This window comes from Chenopodium quinoa, unplaced genomic scaffold (genome assembly GCF_001683475.1).
Source record: "Chenopodium quinoa cultivar QQ74 unplaced genomic scaffold, ASM168347v1, whole genome shotgun sequence".
Lineage (NCBI taxonomy): Eukaryota > Viridiplantae > Streptophyta > Magnoliopsida > Caryophyllales > Amaranthaceae > Chenopodium > Chenopodium quinoa.
Window position 1 is genome coordinate 5,806,318 of NW_018743331.1, and position 20,962 is coordinate 5,827,279.

Sequence of the window (20,962 nt, forward strand, 5' to 3'; positions counted from 1 at the left end):
CGAACTTAAAGGTTGACCCGTCTTTCAGACCTTTGAAGAAGTCTGTATAGGCCACTTTGTCAGATAGCCCTTGAATCTGGATTCTCACCAGATTGAACCGCCTGACATATAACCGTAGCCCTTCTCTATCCTCCTGCTGTACTGCACCTAAGTCAAGACTTGTTTTCTTAGTAGAGATATTCATAGAGAAGTTAGAAGCAAACAAGTACACAAGCGTCTTGAAGCTATTGATGCAGCCGGCTGGCAAGTTGCCAAACCATTGTTGGGCGATGCCCTTCAATATAGCCGAGAAGCACCGACACCGGGTGACATCATCCAACCCCTGCAAGTACATGAGGTTGGTGTAAGCCATGAGGTGATCTTCTAGGTTGGTGGTACCATCATAAGTACCTACCATAACATTTTTAACCTTGGCCGGTTGTGTCGCTTGGGTTATTTCCTTGGAGAACGCAGAAGGTTGTTCCCCAAGTTTTAGCAGACGGAACTGCCAGTCCAAAGGTTGAACGTTTTCTGTCGTCTGACCCCCAAAGAGGGCCGACTGCATGTATGGTTGTCCATACGGCATGTATGGCTGCTGAGGCACATACGGAGCCGAATGGATTATCTGAGGGCCAGTGTGGACGGACAAGCCGCCTGACTGACTCTCTCGGTTAGATTGGGAATACCTCATTAAGGTATTCTGAAAGCTGTCTAGGTAACTCGATGTTGAAGCCGACTCAGACAGTTGTTGGTTTTTCTTCTGCTCGGTTAGCATTCGGGCATCAGAATATGTCTTTTTTGAGCCATCCAATTGAATATGTCGGATGACCTTCCGCTTCCCTATTTCAGGGAATCGGATCTTGGAAAGATCGATCAAGGGTCAGTTCCCCGCCTTTGATTTAGGATGGGGAGTAGGCACTCGGTCCTTGACTGGTTTCTTGGCCGACTGACCCCTGGTGGAACCAACCGTCCTTTTCTCGATCAGGTCCTTGATTTTCCCCTTGAAACTTGTCATGTATTTCATAAGTTCGTCTCGAGTAACCGGGGTTGTGCCTTCTGCCGCCTGGGGTTGTCTAGACGGCTGTTTGGTTGGCTCACTTGGACCAGCTTGATCATTTCCCTGTTCCTTTATTTCTAAGGGGCGGGTGCACCTGGTTCTGAGTGACCCGTCTGCGGCCATATAGGTTTCGACGTCAAAGTCGTCACCACTGTCTTGGTTTGAATAGACTTGAACTTCGGTCGTGGGCCGTTTCTCATTAGGAGGCGGTACAGACTGTTATGAAGCCATCTTAGAGGTACTCTCTCCATAGACGGTGCCAAATGTTTCGGGGTTTTTTGTGTCCCTCGGGAGAGTTACAACACCAAGATTGGACTCCGGGCGCCTTTACCTGCAAAAAAATGGAGACTCCGGTTGGGTGGAGTTCCGCCTTCGACGATCAAGTTAGAACGTGTTCGGAAGATGTAAAAAGTGCGGAAAGTAAGGTGGGATCCTCTCGGATTCCGAGATCAGGTTTTTCTGCGGTGAGAATTAATTATCTAGCCATCATTGACTGCCTCGTTTTCTGAGTAAAATCTCTCTCTCTGATTGTGTTTTTTTTGTTCCCTAGGTGGGATACATATCCTTTTTATACGGTCTTGGGATTCGTGCACTATCCTAGGTTACGGAAACCTAGGAATGATGGGTTGTCTCGAGAAATGGGCCTTGAAGGCTGTCGTTTCCCGTGCTGACTTCGAGTGCCACGTGTCAACTAGTGAGTGGCCTTTACTGGACCTGTCATGGAGTGACACGTGTCCCACTCTAATTGGGCCACGTGAAATGGGTATTTTTACCCAAATCAATTAGGTTCTCATTATATGCTAGAATGAAAATGAGAAAAATGAGAAAACCAGTTAAAAACTGCCACATGTCCTTTATAAAGTACAAATTAAAGTACATAAGAAAGAAATACATGCTTTTTTAAAAATTAGGAAGTGGGACATGTGTCAACTTTTAATTGGTTTTCTCATTTTCCCATTCTCATTCTATCAATTTCACACACATATATATATATATATAGAGAGAGAGAGAGAGAGAGAGAGAGAAAGAAAGAGAAAGATGAGAAGGATTTACTGTGCATACTTTTTCCACTAAATGTGCATATTTTTTGAATAAAATGTGCAAAAAAAAAAATTTGACTGAAATTCAACGTACAGATTTTTTGTGCATAATGTGCATGAATTTTAGCTTTCCCAGAAACTTGAAAATAAGTAGCAGATCAAAAATAAATTATGCACACTTAGTATAAAATTTATACACATTTAGTTCAAAACATATGCACATTTAACCCTTCTCATTTTAAGAAACTTCTCATTGGATATATATATATATATATATATATATATATATATATATATATATATATATATATATATATATATATATATATATATATATATATATATATATATATATATATATATATCAATATAAATATTTGTTAATGAGGTCAATTGACGTCATTTATTTTTGTAAAATAAATACTTGTTACAAATTTGAAAGATGAAGAAATAATAAATTATTTAATATAAGAAAAGTGATATAAAATTATGATTAATTTATCAATATCAGTATTATATGTGTCAATAATTTTCAATATAATATATACGTAGTTTCATGTAATTTGTTAATTTATAAATAATTATAATATAACTTATTTAATTTAGATTTAATATGAACCCAATCGAATGAAATGCTAGATTTGCCATCATAAAAAAAGTTACAAAAAAAAAGTTTCTCCAAATAGTGTCTTAAACCCTATTCTAATTATAAAAATTATTTCACAAACACTGTTTTAATGTTGAAATTTTTTAATTGTTATAGGCTGGTGATAGTGTTTGTTCAAGGAGATCATTTATGCTTAATTATGAAGTTTGTCAAATCTGATTTGACAAACTAAAGCGGCAACAACATGAGATCCATACAGCCACGCCATCGAACAATCAACATCAAAAAACAAACGAACTAAGCAAAGGAAAAAAGCGAAGAAATAGTGGAAGACATAACTAACAAAGAAAGAGGAAATTTCGACGTGGCACAACACAACAAATAGCTGGACAACAAAGCAAGCTAAGGTAGGCCTGGTGTCAAAAACAAAAAAAGACAAAACTAACCTAGGTATAATAGGCAATTCAGCCAAGGGGGCAGAGGGCAAAGTTGCTAACTCACTATTCATAAGGAATAGTAATATTGGAATAGTGATTTTGGTGTTTTGGACGTGTTATGAATACAAGTACAGAGTATAATTTGGTTAAATAGCATGGTAATAATATTTGGTCAAATCAAGGAAAGCGTAACTATAACTCTAGCTCAATCTAACTTTATATTGATCAAATCTGAACAAAAAATGACTCAACTTGAACTTTTTCTGTCCCGATGATTAATTGATCCAAACTCAAAATTAAACCCTATTTGAATCTAACTTGATATAGAATAAGTATTGTGTAAGACGGGTGTACGTTAATTTTATTGTAAGACGGTCAGTTTGAGAGTAACTTTAACTATTTTATGTTGGTGAACATTAACCTCTTAAAGGGTAACTTTTAATTTGTCGTCGGTTTGAATTTTATTTTAATGTGTTATTACTTATAGATTTATGATTACATACTTTAAAGGCTAATATGATTAATCTAATACTTTATAAGTTTTTTATAAGATAAAATTTATTATAAGAAAAATAATAATTTTTGTTGTATAAAGTATAATTTTAAATACTTTTTAGATAACTTTAACTCGTCTTACAATAAATTAGCGTACGCCCGTCTTTTTGGAGAATTTGTGCTTGATATAAATCTGACTTACACTCGAAGGGGTATACAACTTGATTAACTTGGATCGAACTTGACACTGCCTAAAGCAAAACTAGAGGTTAGATTGAGCCAACTTGACTATGACCCGAAAGTTAAATTAATTCAAATCGAATCCGACCTATACACCTGAGTTTAGATGAACTGTTGCATTTGTAAATTTAGTGCCCTTTGTTACCCTGTTAATCTAAATTTGACACAAAATTATAATCTTGTCATGAAAAAGTACAGTAGTAAAGTAAAAACTCAAACTTGGACTTTTGTTCCTGCATCAAGGTTCGAAGTAATCGCGAATTCTAGGGTTCATCTTCCAACCCAATAATGGCGCAAGAGAAGAACAAATTCAGTATAATCGTCCCTACTTACAACGAACGTCTTAACATTGCCCTCGTTGTATACCTGATCTTCAAACATCTCAAGTAAAATTCCCTTGACCCTTTTTCGTCTTTCTAATTTCTCCTTGATTTGGTTTTAGTTATAGAAAAATTCTGCGCAATTTTTAATTTAGAAGTTGTATTACAGTTTATTCATGTAAATTTGTATCAATTGAGATTTAGTTGCTGGAATTGTGTAATTTTGGTTGTTGATCTGATTAGAAATTAGATCGTCATGTGATCATTGATGAACTCATAACACTTTTGATGGGATTATTGTTATTTATTTATTTATTTGTTTTTGAGGGAATTAGGGTTGCAAGTAATTAAGAGAACTTTGAGGATTATTGGATGTCTGATATTGAATTTGAGGGGTTGAGGCCATTTTTTTTAATTGTACATGTACAAAATTTGAGAAGAGGCGGGTGGTGGGCATTATTTTCTTTCCAGGTTGAATCTGTTATCGAAAATCCGGGTTTATAGTTGTTTGTGTTTTGGAATATTGAAACATTTAAGTGTACCCTCCCAGCATCTTGGATTCGGTACTCGTATTGACAACAGTCTCAGGGGTGGGACTCTGTAAGGCGGTTCAGGATTAGATTCATGATCTTTAGGATGTCAAATGGAGTTCACTGTGTATAGATTGTTGATGGTTGTTGTTGCTCCGTTTTGATGATTGAAAACTAGTTGGTTGAGTTTAATTGCTGCATTTGTAATTGTGGTATGCTGGTACCTTTTGTTCTTGATTTTGTACCTGTAAATTTAGGGGAGAATTTTATTGTTACAGAAATTGGTTGATTGGTTCTGCCAGAAGCTCAGTGTTATTGCAAAGGGGTGAGGGGAAGAAGTTATCAGCCTAATTGTTGCCATGCTGATAAGCTAAGATTGTATGACGGATCATACTTACTGATGTCAGTTATATAAAAAAGAACATGTTAATATAACTCATATGATTAAGTTTGTATTAAGTTATCTTCCTTGTAAATTGAAGCTGTCTAATGTAAACTATGTGGTTTGTTACATGTTGTATACTACGTACAGTGGCGGACCTAGGAATTTTCGTCCGGTGAGTCAAAATTGATAATAAAACATGTAATAAATTTTTTTTACCAAACAATCAAATAATAATACTAAAAATACAACCAAATATTCAAAAAGTATAAAATACAACCAAATGTTCAAATAAATTTATTTTTGGGTAGACTAGTGAGTGATATGACTCACCAGGACAACATCCAAATCCGCCCGTGGGTGTGTATTAGCCCGTAAGCTATGAACCAAAATTTATTAAATAAGCCGTGAAATTTAAATGAAAACTATGAACTTACATTTATTAATATATAATCCATGAAAATTAAAAAGAAAAAAAAAAACACATGGTGAAGACACTTCACGTTGAAAAGCCTGAACTTCCAATGACTAGTCCTTTCCAAATGTGAAAACTTTCTAAATCTAAATTTTAAGCTTTTCCTCCCATACTTGAAGCATTATCCTGCTTCCCTCCCTTATAACCAACCAAACCCTTATTATCTTTTCCAAAGCTGGCCGTGTATCCCCATCAAGGCCATCAACCTTCCTATTCCAACGCTTCTATAATTCCCCATCAAGGTTATGACACTAGACCTCACCTACATCCGGGGCTCAATGGCAGCCATCCTTTTGAGTCCTCCAAGACTCAACTTGCCCCCAAAACATCTACTTCCATTTCCGTCAGTTCCGTAACCCGGTCTAACGCCGATAGGGTTCTTCTCTTTACAGAAGCACGAGAGGAAAGCTTTCATGACTGTCTTCCTCTTTTTCTTTCATTGTGACTACTGGCATCTTGGACCGTCCGAAAGGGTGATGGTTTTTTTTTTAAAATAAATTGATTTTTTTTTTTTTTGCCTCACTGGTGAGTCATATGACTCACCATGACATTAACTAGGTCCGCCAATGACTACGTAATGCTTTTCCGATTTGCTGTTCTTCTTTCATCTGTATGTTTCCTGTTTTTCTTTAGTTAATACTGGTCCAGCAGAGAAGGGAAGAGAGTCTTGGATTTTAGTAGCTCTAAGCTATGATGATGCTAAATGTCCATTGTAAAACTGATTTTTCTATACACCTTTTCACTTGAGGAAAAGGAGGTGATGAAGAAAAATAGTTCGCAAGCTGTAAGAGAGGCATGCCCCCATAAATAAAAATAAGTGGAAAATTAGGCTTTTCAAGAGTTTCAACTATGATCCTAAATTCCTGTAAAGTTGCAATTTTTAGTGAGCTCAACTTATCTTAGGAACACTTTTACTTGCCCTTTTTGATCAAGAAGTAATTTCTGCTCAGAAAATGTGATAAACGTACATACGATGATACAAACAACCAGAGATCTTAATTTGAAAATCTCCTTGGTTTTATTCATATGATTATTCTGGCAGACAGAGTAGTACCATAGTACTATTACACTACCCAGCTTTTATCTGTGCTGTCACTTACCAAAGTTGTTGGACTTTCTTGATTTCTTTAATGGCCAAGCCAAAATTTAGAAGCTTTGTTGGCTTCGGATTTTTTGCATGCATCAATCTTTCTTTCTTTCTTAATATTCATCTTATGATAAATTGTATGTGAGAACCTAGAAAATTATTAATTGATGTGGAGCTTTTGAGGAGTCATGGAAAATGACAATATCACTTTGCAATTTTCTGAAGTTAATGTTCACAATAGTGTTTGTGGTATCCTGTATTTAGGGATATCGACTTTGAAATAATTGTCGTGGATGATGGCAGTCCAGATGGCACTCAAGAAATTGTTAAACAATTGCAGCAAGTATATGGGGATGGTCAAATAGTAAGTGTCGTAAATATTTTCTGCTCCTTCAACTTACATGCTCAATTTTGGTTACTCCTATTGTCCTGGTCACTTATTTTCTTCTTAACCTTTCAGATTTTGGCAGCTAGACCTAAGAAACTTGGACTAGGTAGGTGTTTATACTTGTTGAGTTGTTGGTGTTAAATTGAAGAGACCTATGTCATATTCGATGGATTTTGCAGGAACTGCATATGCTCATGGGTTGAAGCATGCATCTGGCAATTTTGCTGTAATTATGGATGCTGATCTCTCGCATCATGTATGTATGTTTATAACTAATATAGCTTGTTATATAGATCCAGTTTGGATTCAAGTTTACCTTGCCTACATTAATTTCGTTCTTTCCCTTCTACGTGGACATTAGTGCAGATTATTACCGTGAATCAGTCTCATCTCTAGAATTTAATTATGTTTTAGCATGACAACTACTAAGTCACTATATTGCTTGGTTTTATTTATAGGAAAATTCTTTTGTTTTCTAACACCGTAAATCCTAGATCATTGTCATATAGCTAACCAGCATAGCTTTCATGCTAGAGTGCAGTTTTATTTTTTTCGTCCTGGAAAGCCACACAATTACCAAATGTAGCCAATCGTCTCATCCCCTAGGTAAAGATACTTGGATAAATCTTTGGTTTGTAAAGGCTGCAAATTCTGGTTTGTTATCATATATAGCATCATGCTAGAGTATTTTTGGAAGAAGGTTTGGTATTTCCATTTGACTTGAAATGGAACATGTTTATAGAGAGTAGCAAATAGTGCTGAGTACAGATATATTGGGTCGTAACCTTTTGCAATTACCTTGCAGTATGGAAAAGGCCTTGCTTGACAGCGGAATTTCTGGTTGGCTGTTGGACATAATTATCTGTGTTAATTAATAATTATGTATTGAGAATCTTGAATCGGCCTTGACTTTCTATTTTTATTTCTCTTACAGCCGAAGTATTTACCGAGTTTCATCAAGAAACAGATGGATACAGGTGCAAGTATAGTAACTGGAACTCGTTATGTTAGCGGTGGTGGTGTACATGGGTGGAATCTTATGCGCAAGCTTACAAGCAGGGGGGCAAATGTACTTGCACACACTATTCTTTGGCCAGGTGTTTCAGATTTGACTGGATCATTTCGGCTCTACAGAAAATCTGTTCTTGAAGATCTAATCAGCTCTTGTGTCAGCAAAGGTTATGTATTTCAAATGGAGATGATTGTCAGAGCTTCAAGAAAAGGCCATCATATTGAAGAGGTTCCCATAACATTTGTTGATAGAGTATATGGAAGCTCAAAACTTGGTGGATCTGAAATAGTCGAGTATTTGAAAGGCCTTGTATATCTTCTGTTCACAACTTAATACCTGTAATTAACAGCTTTTTTCCGGGATTTGGCATTGCAAATGTGTATGATGAGACTTTAAACAGGAGAGAATTTCTTGTACTATATCGTGAAATTTTTTTGCCCTGGTCTGGGCTAGGTCAAAGATTATACAGTTTTGTTTCCGATGATTGGGCATCATGTTACAGTCAAGTTCATCCCTATTATTTTACCTTGTACCACTGTGGATGCTTTTTTTTTTTTTATTATTATTTTTTTTATTTATTTACCCTTTATATTTTACAGTATATCTAAAGGTGAAAAGGTTCATAATGTGTAAAAGTCCATTAGGCAACATCATGACGACCTTGATTTATCCAAACAGTTATGTGAGGGTAGCAAAGTTCAAGCACAGGATGGTTGAAGGATGTGCGACAATGCGCCACTCCTTACAAACCAACTTCTGCCTAAATTGTAAATGATCTTTTAACTTTCAATTTCATACACACTCTAGCTTGATATGCTGGCTTGAGCAACGACAAAGTTAATGCCGACAATGGGAAACAATCTTCACAACGATTAGCAGAGACTGATACGCATATATGTTCTATGACAAATCTATATCATTAGTGCAGCTCAGAAACCTACGTAACCAACATTTTTGAGAAATGAATGTGGTACACCATGGAAGAGGGCAAATTAGAGATCTGACCTATTATGAGAATACCTGATGAGGACAATCTATATCGAATTCTAAAATACCTGAGCACCATTGTGGCTATGTAGGTTGATCTCAATAGACAGACAAGTAATGAAGCTGTTGAATGGCTGTCTTAGAAAATTATAGAAAACAAGATCAATGCAAACAATGCCAAACAGAGGGGTGCTACGACCTCTTTGGTACTCCTGTTAAAAGAGGACTAAAAGTTGCATAATACCTTAGTAGAATCTAAAACAATGTACGCTGCTATAGTTATCATATAAATAGCACTTCAAACATCAAGTATGTGTTTTAGCTTCACTACAAATTTTAGAATCTGTTTTCTTTTCACGAGTTTTCTCTGGAATCCATCTAGAGATTATACGCGGTTCTATTTCATAATTCTCCAAACACACTGGAGAATTGTCTTTACTGATGCCTAGAACATGTAACACTAGCAATGTCTTAGCAACACCACCACAAAGCCGAATTGTACCATACAAATCAGACCACAACTTCAGCCGTCCACTGGAGATGCCATTTATTTCTGACAGTACAAGAACAGCATAATCGGAATGGACCAAAGCTGGATGGTGGCGATAAGCAACATAATCAACACCGTATTGGGATCCTGACCTAACTAGCCAATTTTTCATTCTTAGATGGGCATATGCTTTGAAATACTCGGGAAACTTTTCAACTTTTGAAATCATGAAGTGCCACAGGTTCTCATAAGGTTTTACAACACCATCGCCTCCTACAATCTTCAAACACTTCAATGTATAGCACAAGTAAAAAGCTTCTTGTAATGTAAATTCATACCAGTGTGTATCATTTTGGCTGGTCATAATAACCTGACCAAAACATGCACGGTCCAGAAGTTCAGATTGTTCTGTATTTGCTTCAAAAAGCACCCTACATCCAGATATCGATCCCTTGCATTCTGATGTGTGTAGAGATGATTGAAGTGCATAAACTATTCCCGACATTGGTTCTGCAAAAGCTTTTGCTTCTGCATCTTTTCCTTTCCACCGTGGACCCATTTCTATTCAGAATAAGAATTCAGTCATGTGCATCCACATTTTCTTTTGTAACGTTAACTCTATGATCACAATCTTGAACTCACATCCAAGTCAATCTAGCTGTAAATGGAGAAATCTCTTATTGAGTAACATGAAGGTCAGCAACAGCATAATGCTTCACAATGACAGGCAATCAAGCATTCAAGCAAAGCAAATGCATATTAACTACTTAATATAAGAAAGAAGACCTATATAAAAATTCATGCATCAAGTCTAACAATACATGAATGCCTCAAATGATAACCCGGGTTAGACTTCAGCAACTTCACTATTATATTTAGTAAATAATTCATTTAAAGGCTTTGTTATCAATCAATTAGCTTACACTTCAAATTGCAGTAACTGAAGAGATAAAGCATGGTAAGGATAAACTCTTTGCAGAATACTGACCAAAAAAATTACTCTTCAGCAAAACATGTTCAGCACAACATTATGCCACCAGGCCTGTCCCATATATTGGAAAAGGGACAGCCATCCAGGGCCAAGGAGAAATGATCCATAATCCATATCATAGTTCAATCCTAACATAAAGGTTATAAACATGTAAACAAAAGCCTTAAACACATTAGCAACCAAATTTGACTTTATGGTCAAAGTAGGCTCGAAAATCACATAAGGTGCACAAAAAAATCACATAAAATTCTTCTTGCTTAAGAACACCAACATAAAGTGCAAATTGCAAAATTCTAGCAACATAATTGCTTGATACAATCATTCATAACTTCAGTAATTACAAGTTTACAGCCAATAGTTCAAAAATCCACCTTAAAAGGACCATAAATTGACCATAAATTAACCATACTGACAATCAATGAAGATTTAGGAAGAGGGGAAGCAAACCATATAATGACGTTAAAGAAAGATAATTAATACACTAAACGCAAGGGATCAAGCTTGGAACATCTTATCGCTAGTGCCGGCGATGGATTTTCTCAGCCCCCTTATTTAAATTGTCAAGCAGTTCTCAACATTTGTATCCACAATCCCCGCTTTAGTTCTTGTATTAGTATGGTTAAGAGGTTTAAACATTCTCTTTGTAGTCAGTTAGGAGCTAGCCTCCTTTTTGGACCGTTGAGATCTAATGAGAAGGATGAGAAAGAATCTTGAACATACAAATATATCCAACCATCAAATTTCATCAGAGTAATATTATGCACATTTAGTACAAAAAATCTGCACATTTAGTTTGAAAATTATGCACATTTATTAACCAGTTTTTGCATTTCACCTTTTCTCCTTCTCGATGACAGCTTCTTACATGGATTCTTACTCATTCTTTTATCTCTCTTTCTCTCTCCTAAAAATTATGCACATTTAAATAAAATATGCACGTTTAACTCAAACATTATGCACATTTATTTTTTACTTTTATTTCCCCCATTGTTTGTCGTTGATGAAATATTTTTCTTTTCTCCATTAAAACGTATCTAGAGTTCTAACTTTTAATTATAGAGACGATCGAGAAAGTAATTGTGGTCATGAAAGACTTGCAACTCCAATAATAAGGATTAATCGGCCAAAATTTAGATTATAAATAGAATCGTCAAGAGAACATTCAACAATATGCACATTTAATTTAAAAGATATGCACCTTTAGTACAAAAAATTTGCACATTAACTCAATAAATATGCACAGATCATTAGCAATATATGCACAATCTTTACAAGAATAATGCATGTTCAGTTTAAAAATTATGCATATTTAAATTTCACTCTTGCTCCAATCTCTTGAATTCCTGTTATCGTCCACGACTCACAAATTGCAGTCATGTATTTTATTTTTATTTTTTAATCTGAGAGAAAAAGGTTGGGAAAAGAGATGATCATGGAGGGGAGAGAGAGAGAAAAGGTGGGGAAAAAAGATGATCAGGGAGAAAAGAGAGATAAATAGGGGAAAATTTCAAATATTATTGGATCTTTTGAAAAAAAAAAAAAAAAAAAAAAAAAAAAAGGTGGAGAAGATCAAAAGAGTGATGAAGATGGAGAAAATAGATGGAGAGGAACATGGAAAAGAGAAAGGTAATTGGGGAAAATAAGTTTTTATATTATTTACAGATTTGCCATTAATGAACTATATAATGATGGCCATTAGATCATTCTATTTGAACGCACTAGATTACTTCTCATCCTTCTCATTATAAGGTCCTTCTCATTTGACCCTATATATATATATATAGAGTATCATATAATAGTCCATCTCCCATGCTATTGGGCAATATGCTATTGATTTCATTTTCTAAAATTATGATGGAATGTATACGTTTGATAAGAGCCTAATTCATACAACACCAACATAAATCAATCGATTAGCACAAAAAATTACCACTATGTCCATTATTAGTACAACAATTAGAGCAATCAATTCACCATATTCACAAACAAATTACTACAAATCTAGGACTCCTATTTTACTCGATAATTAACAAATTAGAACAACAAAATAAGTGATTAAACATTCAATAACTCAACAAATCTAACTAATTATGAGATTAAGTGTTATTATACTAAGACTATAACCCACGACCAAAAATTAATTCATCAATACATTTACACATCATATTATTCATACATCAATGAAGTAGATTTCTGCCACACAAAAAAAAAAAAAAAAAAAAAAAAAAAAAAAAAAAAAAAACATTATGAGGATTATTAAAGTTGAATTTACATAAAACTTCAGATGAAAAGCAAAGTATGAATTAATGAGACGGGAGTCAAACATAGGAATGCCACCAAATTTAATATTCAAATTATATTTTGAAATCAATTACAAATAATTTAGACAGAGAATTATACAAATATTATGGAATTCTTCTGGTTAAACGAGCTGCAACTGCTGTTCTGTTCTTCAGCAACCCAGATTTGAAGAATTTGAAAGCGAACAAATTGCGGATTTTGGTTTATTTTTTATAAGGAAAAATTCACTTTAATAAAACCCTACTTTGGCCAATTTACTTTAAATAGTCTCAACTTTTGATTATTATTTAATAGTTTCACCTTTGATATGAGTTTATCTCCGGTGGGCCCAACCGGTCAACACTGAGTCAACGACCTGTTATACAAGGTAACCATGACACGTGATTGGTCCAAATTTTTATTTAATAAAAAAAAAAAGAACCCTAACAGCAAACACCACCTCCCCTAGCCTTCCCCCATCGTGAATCCCTAGCTCCAACCCCCAGCCCACCGGAAACCGACCAGCCACCTCCCTTTACCCCTGAAAACGGCCTGCCCCTCCCAACCCCCGTGTCATTCTGGACATAGATAACACTTCAAGTGCCACTACTACGACTTTGTTAAAATGCGGCCTTGCAACATAAGTTGTTTGGTGATTAAAACTGTTAGTAGAGAAACATCACCGACTGAACGAACAGTTGATAAGGGATCTTGAAAATACTCAAGTTCGAAACCAACTAGTTAGATCTACAAGAAAAAAGGGTAATTAGTGACGGCCAAAGTAGTCGCAAATCCGTCGCAAAAATGGATTTGCGACGGATTTGCAACTACTTTGGTTAGTTGCCAAAGACCTAGTCGCAAATCCATTTTTGCGACTAATTTTTGAACAGTCGCAAATTTTTTGACGCCTTTGCAACTGCCATTTAGAGACTTAAGGACTAACTTTCAAATTTTAGCAACTAAATCATTGTCCGTCGTAAAATATTTGCGACAGATTAGCAAATACGGAGGCCAATGTTTTAAGACTACTTTTGCGACGGATTAACGACTACAAGACCAAACTTTTGCAACTACGAGACCAAACTTTTGCGACAACGGAGACTATTTTTATTGCGACGGATTTGCGACTATTGAGACTAATTTTTTTTCGCGACGGATTAGCAACTACATATGAGACCAAACTTTTGCGACTACAAAACTAACTTTTTACGACAGATTAGCGACTATTGAGACTAATTATTTTGCAGCTAACCAATAGTCTCTAAAACAAATATGCAGTCGCTAAATTTTTGCGACTGACTATCACTATTTGGAGACTATAATTTAGTGACGACCAATATCAATCACAAAAAAAATGGTAGATAGTCGACTTCCAATCTCTCATACATCCATTTTCGATTCAATTTCTCCATGATCCTAACTATGAAACGACACCGTTAATCATACACCCATATGTAATATAGTGTTCTTATATATGTAATTTATTCTTATTATATATGTAATTAAATTAGTACACAATTATGGGCTACAGATAGATAGTCGATCTAGTGTTTCTTTAAATGTTTAAGAGGACTATAAAACAACATAAGCTTAACTTAATCATAATTTCAATAACTTTCTGGTAGAGTTTTAAATGGTTGGAAACATTATCCTATTCGTTGACATACTTGCCAAAATAATAATTCGGGTCAAAATACTGAAAAGCCACAATCAACTTACCAGAAAGTACAATAACTTATAATTTGATAAGACTTACGAACTATCTTCTATACTTATTTAGATGCCAGGCTATCTGTAATTAGAATACGCCTCACTAATCTACAATATACCACTAAATGCAGAAACAGGGAAGCAGACATAACCAGATCATGAAAAGCTATACAGATAATACTTGGGGAAGGTCATGACAAGCTGCATCCAAACAGATTTTTCACAATTCAGCAACAAAGAAAGAAAATACTTCCCCACTCAATTAACCTACAGTTATTCTAGCCCCTAACTTGCCGCCCCACAATTCAATTAACTAAGATCACATCACTCAAGCAACCACCCACAACCATTGTCATGACAACCAACCAGCAGCAAAGAAACATGAGCGATACAGGAGGAAAAGTAGTAAACACAAAAACTTTACTGAGAACCACAAAATTTCCTTAAAACAAGTCCCTTGTTCAATGTGCAAAAAAATATTATAAATCAGCAACTTTTTATCATGAAACAAACAAAGCACATTATCTCATCTTATTTTCAAGTCTATTCATTAACCCACCAGGGGCACCCCTTGATGGGCAGCTCCGTTTCTTTCACTCTTTGCTAGCACAAGTAACATATCGATTGTATATGAAAAAAACTAATAAAATCCTTAACTCCAAAGCGTAGGAGCTGAAGTTCTAATGAGAAACCTAAGAGATAGTGACTGAAGATGATTTTCTAGGAATTTTAACTCAAGTAACTAGCTCTTCTTTCCCTAGCAGTGAAACATGTTGACAGCTACACATCAGCATAATTACAGTCAACTCTTTCCTTTAAGAAGTAGGATACTTGCTTTGGTGCAGCAAGACAAAAGTTTAGTTTTAATCACAGATAATGAAGAGCCACAAGAAGCTGATACTGAAAATCATCCTGCATTAAGCGTGGGTATAACTAATATAGTTATGAACAATTAATTCTGGCATCATTCAGTTCTGCATAGAGTAAATGCATTGGAGTGGCAGTAAATCTCAACAACCACTAGTCCACAATCCTTCCCACTACTCAATAGTTGGGGCAATCTAATTTAAATGGAGGGATTTTCAATCATGTATACACATTTGTGTCACCGTATGTCAACAGAAAATAATCAAACAACATGGTAAAATATAGTAAAAGAAATAGCAATACAGATTAAATCTCTTGAATTGTAGATGAAAAAAACTACATTAATTACCTATATTGCCTAATTTGCAACGCAGCTGACAGTTTAAAAGCAAAGTATATAGTAAATCATAAAGACATTAAAAATAATTAGGCTTTTTGCATAATAAATCAATTTTGAATGGTTTTACATTGATTGACTTCAATGATAACCCTAAAATTCGCAATTGGCAGCCAGATTAAAATCAATTCAATCAATTTGCAATTCGCAATGGAAACCAGATGAAAATCAATTCAATCAATTCGCAATTCAATCAATAATCAGATTAAAATAAAATAAAATTGGACAAAAAACTCAATGATAACCCTAAAATCGCAATTAGCAAATTGCAATATGAGAAAGATGGAATGGACGATAGGAAGGGGAAGAATGCGTAGCTAACCTGGGAGGAGATGTGGTGGCGCAGCGGCGGCAGATGAAGACGACGGCGACGGGTTTCATCTGAAGTTCTGAACTTGGCCTTCGTTTTTATTTTTTTAATTTTTTTTTTTTAATTTTTTTGAGGAAGAAGAGTATGTACTGACACAGTACGTGGACAAGGAGTGATAGACCTGATAATTGGGTTCTTGTGTTTTTTGGCGGCAATACTAAGGGTATTTTTAGGGACTACCGTGTTAGTTGCAATAGTAGTTGCAAATTTTTTTATCTCTAGTCGCTTAACTAGAGAAGCAGTACTTTTCCTTCTATCTTGTGTCTTCCTCTTCATCTCTCCATATCCTCTCCATTCTTTCTATTCGATCCTTCTAGATATGAATCCATCAAATCACCCGAATAATTTATCCAGAATGGGTACTGGCATCCCTAAACTCTCATGTGATACCCCAGTAGATGTGGATAAATTCAGCTTTGCAATTGTAGCTACGGTACTAGACGTGAGAGAGTTGTTGAATAATTTAGAGAATGGTAGACTAATTTCATGTTATTTATGTGTAATACTTAGGCTAAGGTGTTGTATATATATATTAAATAGTTAATTAAAGCAATTAACCTTGGTAAAGAGGTTGAATGTGCTTCATTGAAGAGAAAGCAAAGTTCAGTGAAGTGATATCAACGCTGCCCGGTCTGCCGCCCGATCAGGGTGGTGCTCGCCCGACCGGGCGCGCGTGGGTTTATGACGTAGGTACACGCCCGGTCAGGGCCACCACCGCCCGAACGGGCGCGAGAAGGAAGAAGAGATTTGTTGGGTTTATCTTCTGGCAAGGCCTTCTCCGCCCTACAAGGCGCGAGAAGAAATTTGAAATTAAGGGCTTCACTGCCCGACAGGGCCATCGCCGCCCGACCGGGCACGAGACCTTCCAGATTTTGGGACCCATATCTGCCCGGTAGGGCAGCTGCCGCTCGGCAAGGCGCGTGTCCTTTCTGTTTTGTAATTGACGGTTTTTCGTTAGTTTCTTGGGGTGGTTTGGTTTTGTAATTGCTTTAATATATATATGTTCTAAGAACGTATGATGATTGATCTTCAAGAAAATTCAGATCATTTCTTTTTCTCTTGAAACCTTTTGCAAGTCTTATTTATCATCATCATAAATTCTGATTTTTTGTTTTACATTTGACCACAAATATACTACACACTATTGTGGTTGTCTTCGTTGTATCTCCTAGTAATTTCGTGATACTCGGTGTGTTTAATCAGGGTCGACTTGGGGAAAGTGATCTTGTTCAGGCCTCGAAGTGTAAATTTGTTCAAGTTCGTTGCGATTTTTGTGACCCGGTAGTCAATTTCCCTAACAAGAGTTTACTGAAATTTAAATATAAAATTGGGTTGATAATGTCTAGAAAACAAACAGAGCTATTATTGTCCAGAAAGTAAGTCACTCCAAAGACCTTTTCTTCTTCTTTTGCACTTGTTGAGAGGATAGAATAAATAATCTGATGTTGATGGGATCGGCTTCCTACAAGGGAGCTTTCATCATCTTCAAAGCTTGGATGTCGGGATCCAAAGTATTGGAAATGGACTTCTCTGAAGCGTCCATGTGGGTAAGAGTTGATGGCATTCCAACTGAAGAATGCTAGCCACAAGTTGCGAGAAGGATTTTGGAAAGAGTTGGGAGAATCATAAGAATTGATCAGTCCTCGCTAGATGACAGGCCTTATAGTGTAATGAGGGCTAAGGTTTACATTTCTGTAAGAAAACCTTTGATCCCAGGCTTCTTCTATGAGGTCACGCCGAATAAAGCGCTTTGGGTGTGGCTAAGATACAAAGGTGTTTTCACATTTTATCATGGGAGTGGATAGATAGGGCATAGACAGCCAATGTGCAGGACTTCGGTTAGCTTAGCCCATAAGGAACTAAATTATTTCATAAGAGGGCTATGTGGCTCAAGTTTTGATCTACTAGTGACCATGCCTCCGACTCCTCTGTTTTCGAAGAAAGTTATGGGATTAGAGGACATTGAGCGTTTCAGAACCACAAGAGTGAATTTGAAGATTTTTCCACACCCAAGCTCTACAGCATCATCATCTGAACATACTCCTCCTAATCCATCATTAGGAATCCAGTCGGAGGAGGGAGGAGATTTCGGAAATGGGCCAGATAATGGTCAAGATAACAATGACTCCTCCTCTTCATCATCGGACAACTTGGGGAACTCTGGAAATTCGGGGTCAAGCAACAGAGTCCCAAAAATAATCTTAGTGGAATTGACTTCACAAAACGCCAAGTTTGAAACAGAGGAAGGTCAATCGAAGAAAATCAAATGTGATATTGGGAAGGCTAACACTGGAACTTTGGGAGGATATGCTCATATAGCAAGCAGCACAAAGGTTTCCACAGCAGGTAGAGAGTCGATAAGAAGTCGACGTGGCCTACAGAACTTGCCCCCAATCATTATTCCGGCTTTACAATCATCACTAAATAAGGGAGAGTTATGGAAATCCATTATGCAACCAGCCCTGAAGTCTCCGAAGCGTAAGCGGTGGTATGCTACAACTTGGTGTACACGAACAAGCCCCCCTACTACTACGAAAAGCCAGAGGGAAAGAAAACGGCTTCGAGAAGCGAAGTTTTCCAACAGTCCAAGCTCCTCTCAGAGTAAGTCTCCGTGTAACGATGCGCGAGAAAGGCCTAACGGAGAAAGTTCAGGGGACAATAACCAGGTTGTTGAGAACAGGGAACAAGGCGTTACAGCCTCTGAGTCCACGGGGTCCTGGAAAGATAACGCCGTTGGACAAAATAAGGAGAAGCGGGTCCATAATCTGGCTTATTTCTCTCATTTCCCTTCTGATTCAAGTACTATTCCACCTTTTAATCTCCTAACTGCCGATTTATTACTCTCGCATAGGCCTACAATTACTTCTAATCTAGATAATTTGACTTGCTTTGACTATAATGAGCTGGTGGAAGGGGTGTTGCCATATAAGCTTTTTCGAGAGGCAAAGTTTGTCCAAGCTGGAGTTTTCAATTTCTCCTTATTTAAGTTTTTAATTATATCTGAACATTCATTGCACTCCCTCTTCAACTTTGAAGTTCTTTAATTTTCCTCTTTTGAGCGGACCAACCACCTGCATTTATTTGAACTCCAGGTCGAACACGCCTACTGTACCCCTTTATTCTCTTAGTGATTATGTTTATCCCCTGTTATACCACTTCAAATCCCCACCACGAATCTTACTCACTACCCTTTCCTTTTTCAATCCCAACCACCAACTGTCTCTCTTAGTTCCTACTGGTCAACTACAAAAATGGGAGTTGCTGAAGACTACAAAGTCATTTTATGCCCATCAGTAGATAGGGTATATACTCCAAATCCCCTTTTAGACCACTTTCGCCCAAAAAGTATTTTAGTTAACCTAATTATTAGAGAGATTGAGTTTTCTTTTCCCCTTATCATGATGAAAAAGAAAGAACTACAAACCTATCGTGTAACACCCTAGAAATTCATTTCCTTTAAAATACCTATTTTTCCCCTTTTAAAAATACGAAATAGGAAAATTTAAGACATTACCGCCACCGTGAAAATGGCTAAGGCAAATATCAAAGACTCACACACAGCAGAAGACTATCTTTAAAAAAAAAACCATTTTAAACAAGTCTACTTTGAAAGTCAAACCAAACGAAAGTAAGTCAAACAAAGTCAACCTACAACTCAAAACCATTGTAGGCCCTTAAAACCAAACGATATTAAAACCCTTTGCATTAGTCTCATGAGAAGAATAAAATAAATAATATTCAAAGCAAATAAAACACATCATATGCATATTCCTATGAGAACTAAGCATGATTCGCTCTTCACTCATGCCCTTCATGAAAATGCTTCATCACCTGAAAAACTTCTCTCTACTTGTCCCCACTACTCGCCATTAGATATGGGTCGTCATAGGGTCAAGGTAAAGACGAGGCCAAACAAACATACAAACACATAATCAGCAATGTTGAGTACATAAGCGTAATAAAACACACTAACATGCTTTCATCCTACCATCACACAACTTACCGTGTTGCACCTGTTTACAAGCATACAAAACATTCAACACCTAACTAGACAAATACCAATGTTAATTTAATTTTGATTACACATCGAACGGGTTTCCAACCAAATCCCTACCTCAAATAAATTGAGGTAAACTACACCGAGAGCTAACCGAGTAGGCAAATGTCACATGAAGTGACTGGACGTCCTGCGCATAAGATAAATAAAAAGGAAAATACAGCGTCCTGTACTCCCAGTAGAAGTCATGGTTAAATATAAAACCCCATAACTCCCCCCATATGTTCATACTCAAGGTATATACGTTCCAAGAGTTTTGGTGTGTAATCTCTTTCACTTTACGTTGTTTACATATTATTATACTTGATGATGACTCTCAAACCACAGCACAATCAAACATAATAAATTATTCAAGCAATCAAACATACCAATTTAATTCTTGAATAGTTAGTGACCACATAAATTTAATTGTTGAACCCTTTTTAGTCTGCCTCAGTGTCAAAGATACCTTAAACGCATAATGCGCCGCAAATCCTATCCCTCGGTATTAGAAACACCTTACGTGCACATAAGCACCGCAATAAAATTTATTCCTAAGACACTTGATAGCTCAATTCCCATGCTTAAAGCATCCATAAAAATTATATGAACCATAATAAAATTTCCTTTTCATATTCCAAACCAAATTAAACATTTAGTTTAATTAAACATGCTCTTTAACATGCCAATAATAAAAGTGTAGTTCATAACCAACATGCCAACGTAATTAATTCCAATCACCAAATCACCATAAATAATTCACACATCACAAATTATTTACCAAC

General features: G+C 36.2%; 2 protein-coding genes across 2 annotated transcripts; one reads left to right on the top strand and one right to left on the bottom strand.

Moving 5' to 3' along the window:
* The first annotated feature begins 4,025 nt into the window (after window positions 1–4,025).
* LOC110737833 (dolichol-phosphate mannosyltransferase subunit 1-like) lies at window positions 4,026–8,581 on the top strand. Its single transcript, XM_021918178.1, has 5 exons — window positions 4,026–4,241; window positions 6,914–7,013; window positions 7,110–7,143; window positions 7,217–7,293; window positions 7,972–8,581. Exons 1-5 carry the CDS (start codon window positions 4,144–4,146, stop codon window positions 8,380–8,382), a joined length of 720 nt encoding a protein of 239 aa, XP_021773870.1. The 5' UTR covers window positions 4,026–4,143; the 3' UTR covers window positions 8,383–8,581.
* Window positions 8,582–9,251: 670 nt separating this feature from the next.
* Window positions 9,252–16,505, bottom strand: LOC110737832 (tRNA-splicing endonuclease subunit Sen2-1-like). Its single transcript, XM_021918177.1, has 2 exons — window positions 16,094–16,505; window positions 9,252–10,184 (listed from the first exon to the last, which is right to left on the bottom strand). The coding sequence occupies exon 2, from the start codon at window positions 10,083–10,085 to the stop codon at window positions 9,342–9,344; it is 744 nt and encodes a 247-aa protein (XP_021773869.1). The 5' UTR covers window positions 10,086–10,184; window positions 16,094–16,505; the 3' UTR covers window positions 9,252–9,341.
* Between the last annotated feature and the right edge of the window lie 4,457 nt (window positions 16,506–20,962).

Bases quoted from the DNA above. Each gene is read 5' to 3' on its own strand.
- LOC110737832 (XM_021918177.1), bottom strand. From the start codon at position 10,085: ATGGGTCCACGGTGGAAAGGAAAAGATGCAGAAGCAAAAGCTTTTGCA.
- LOC110737833 (XM_021918178.1), top strand. From the start codon at position 4,144: ATGGCGCAAGAGAAGAACAAATTCAGTATAATCGTCCCTACTTACAAC. The intron at 4,242-6,913 runs GTAAAATTCCCT...TCCTGTATTTAG, and splicing joins CTGATCTTCAAACATCTCAA to GGATATCGACTTTGAAATAA. The intron at 7,144-7,216 runs GTAGGTGTTTAT...TGGATTTTGCAG, and splicing joins ACCTAAGAAACTTGGACTAG to GAACTGCATATGCTCATGGG.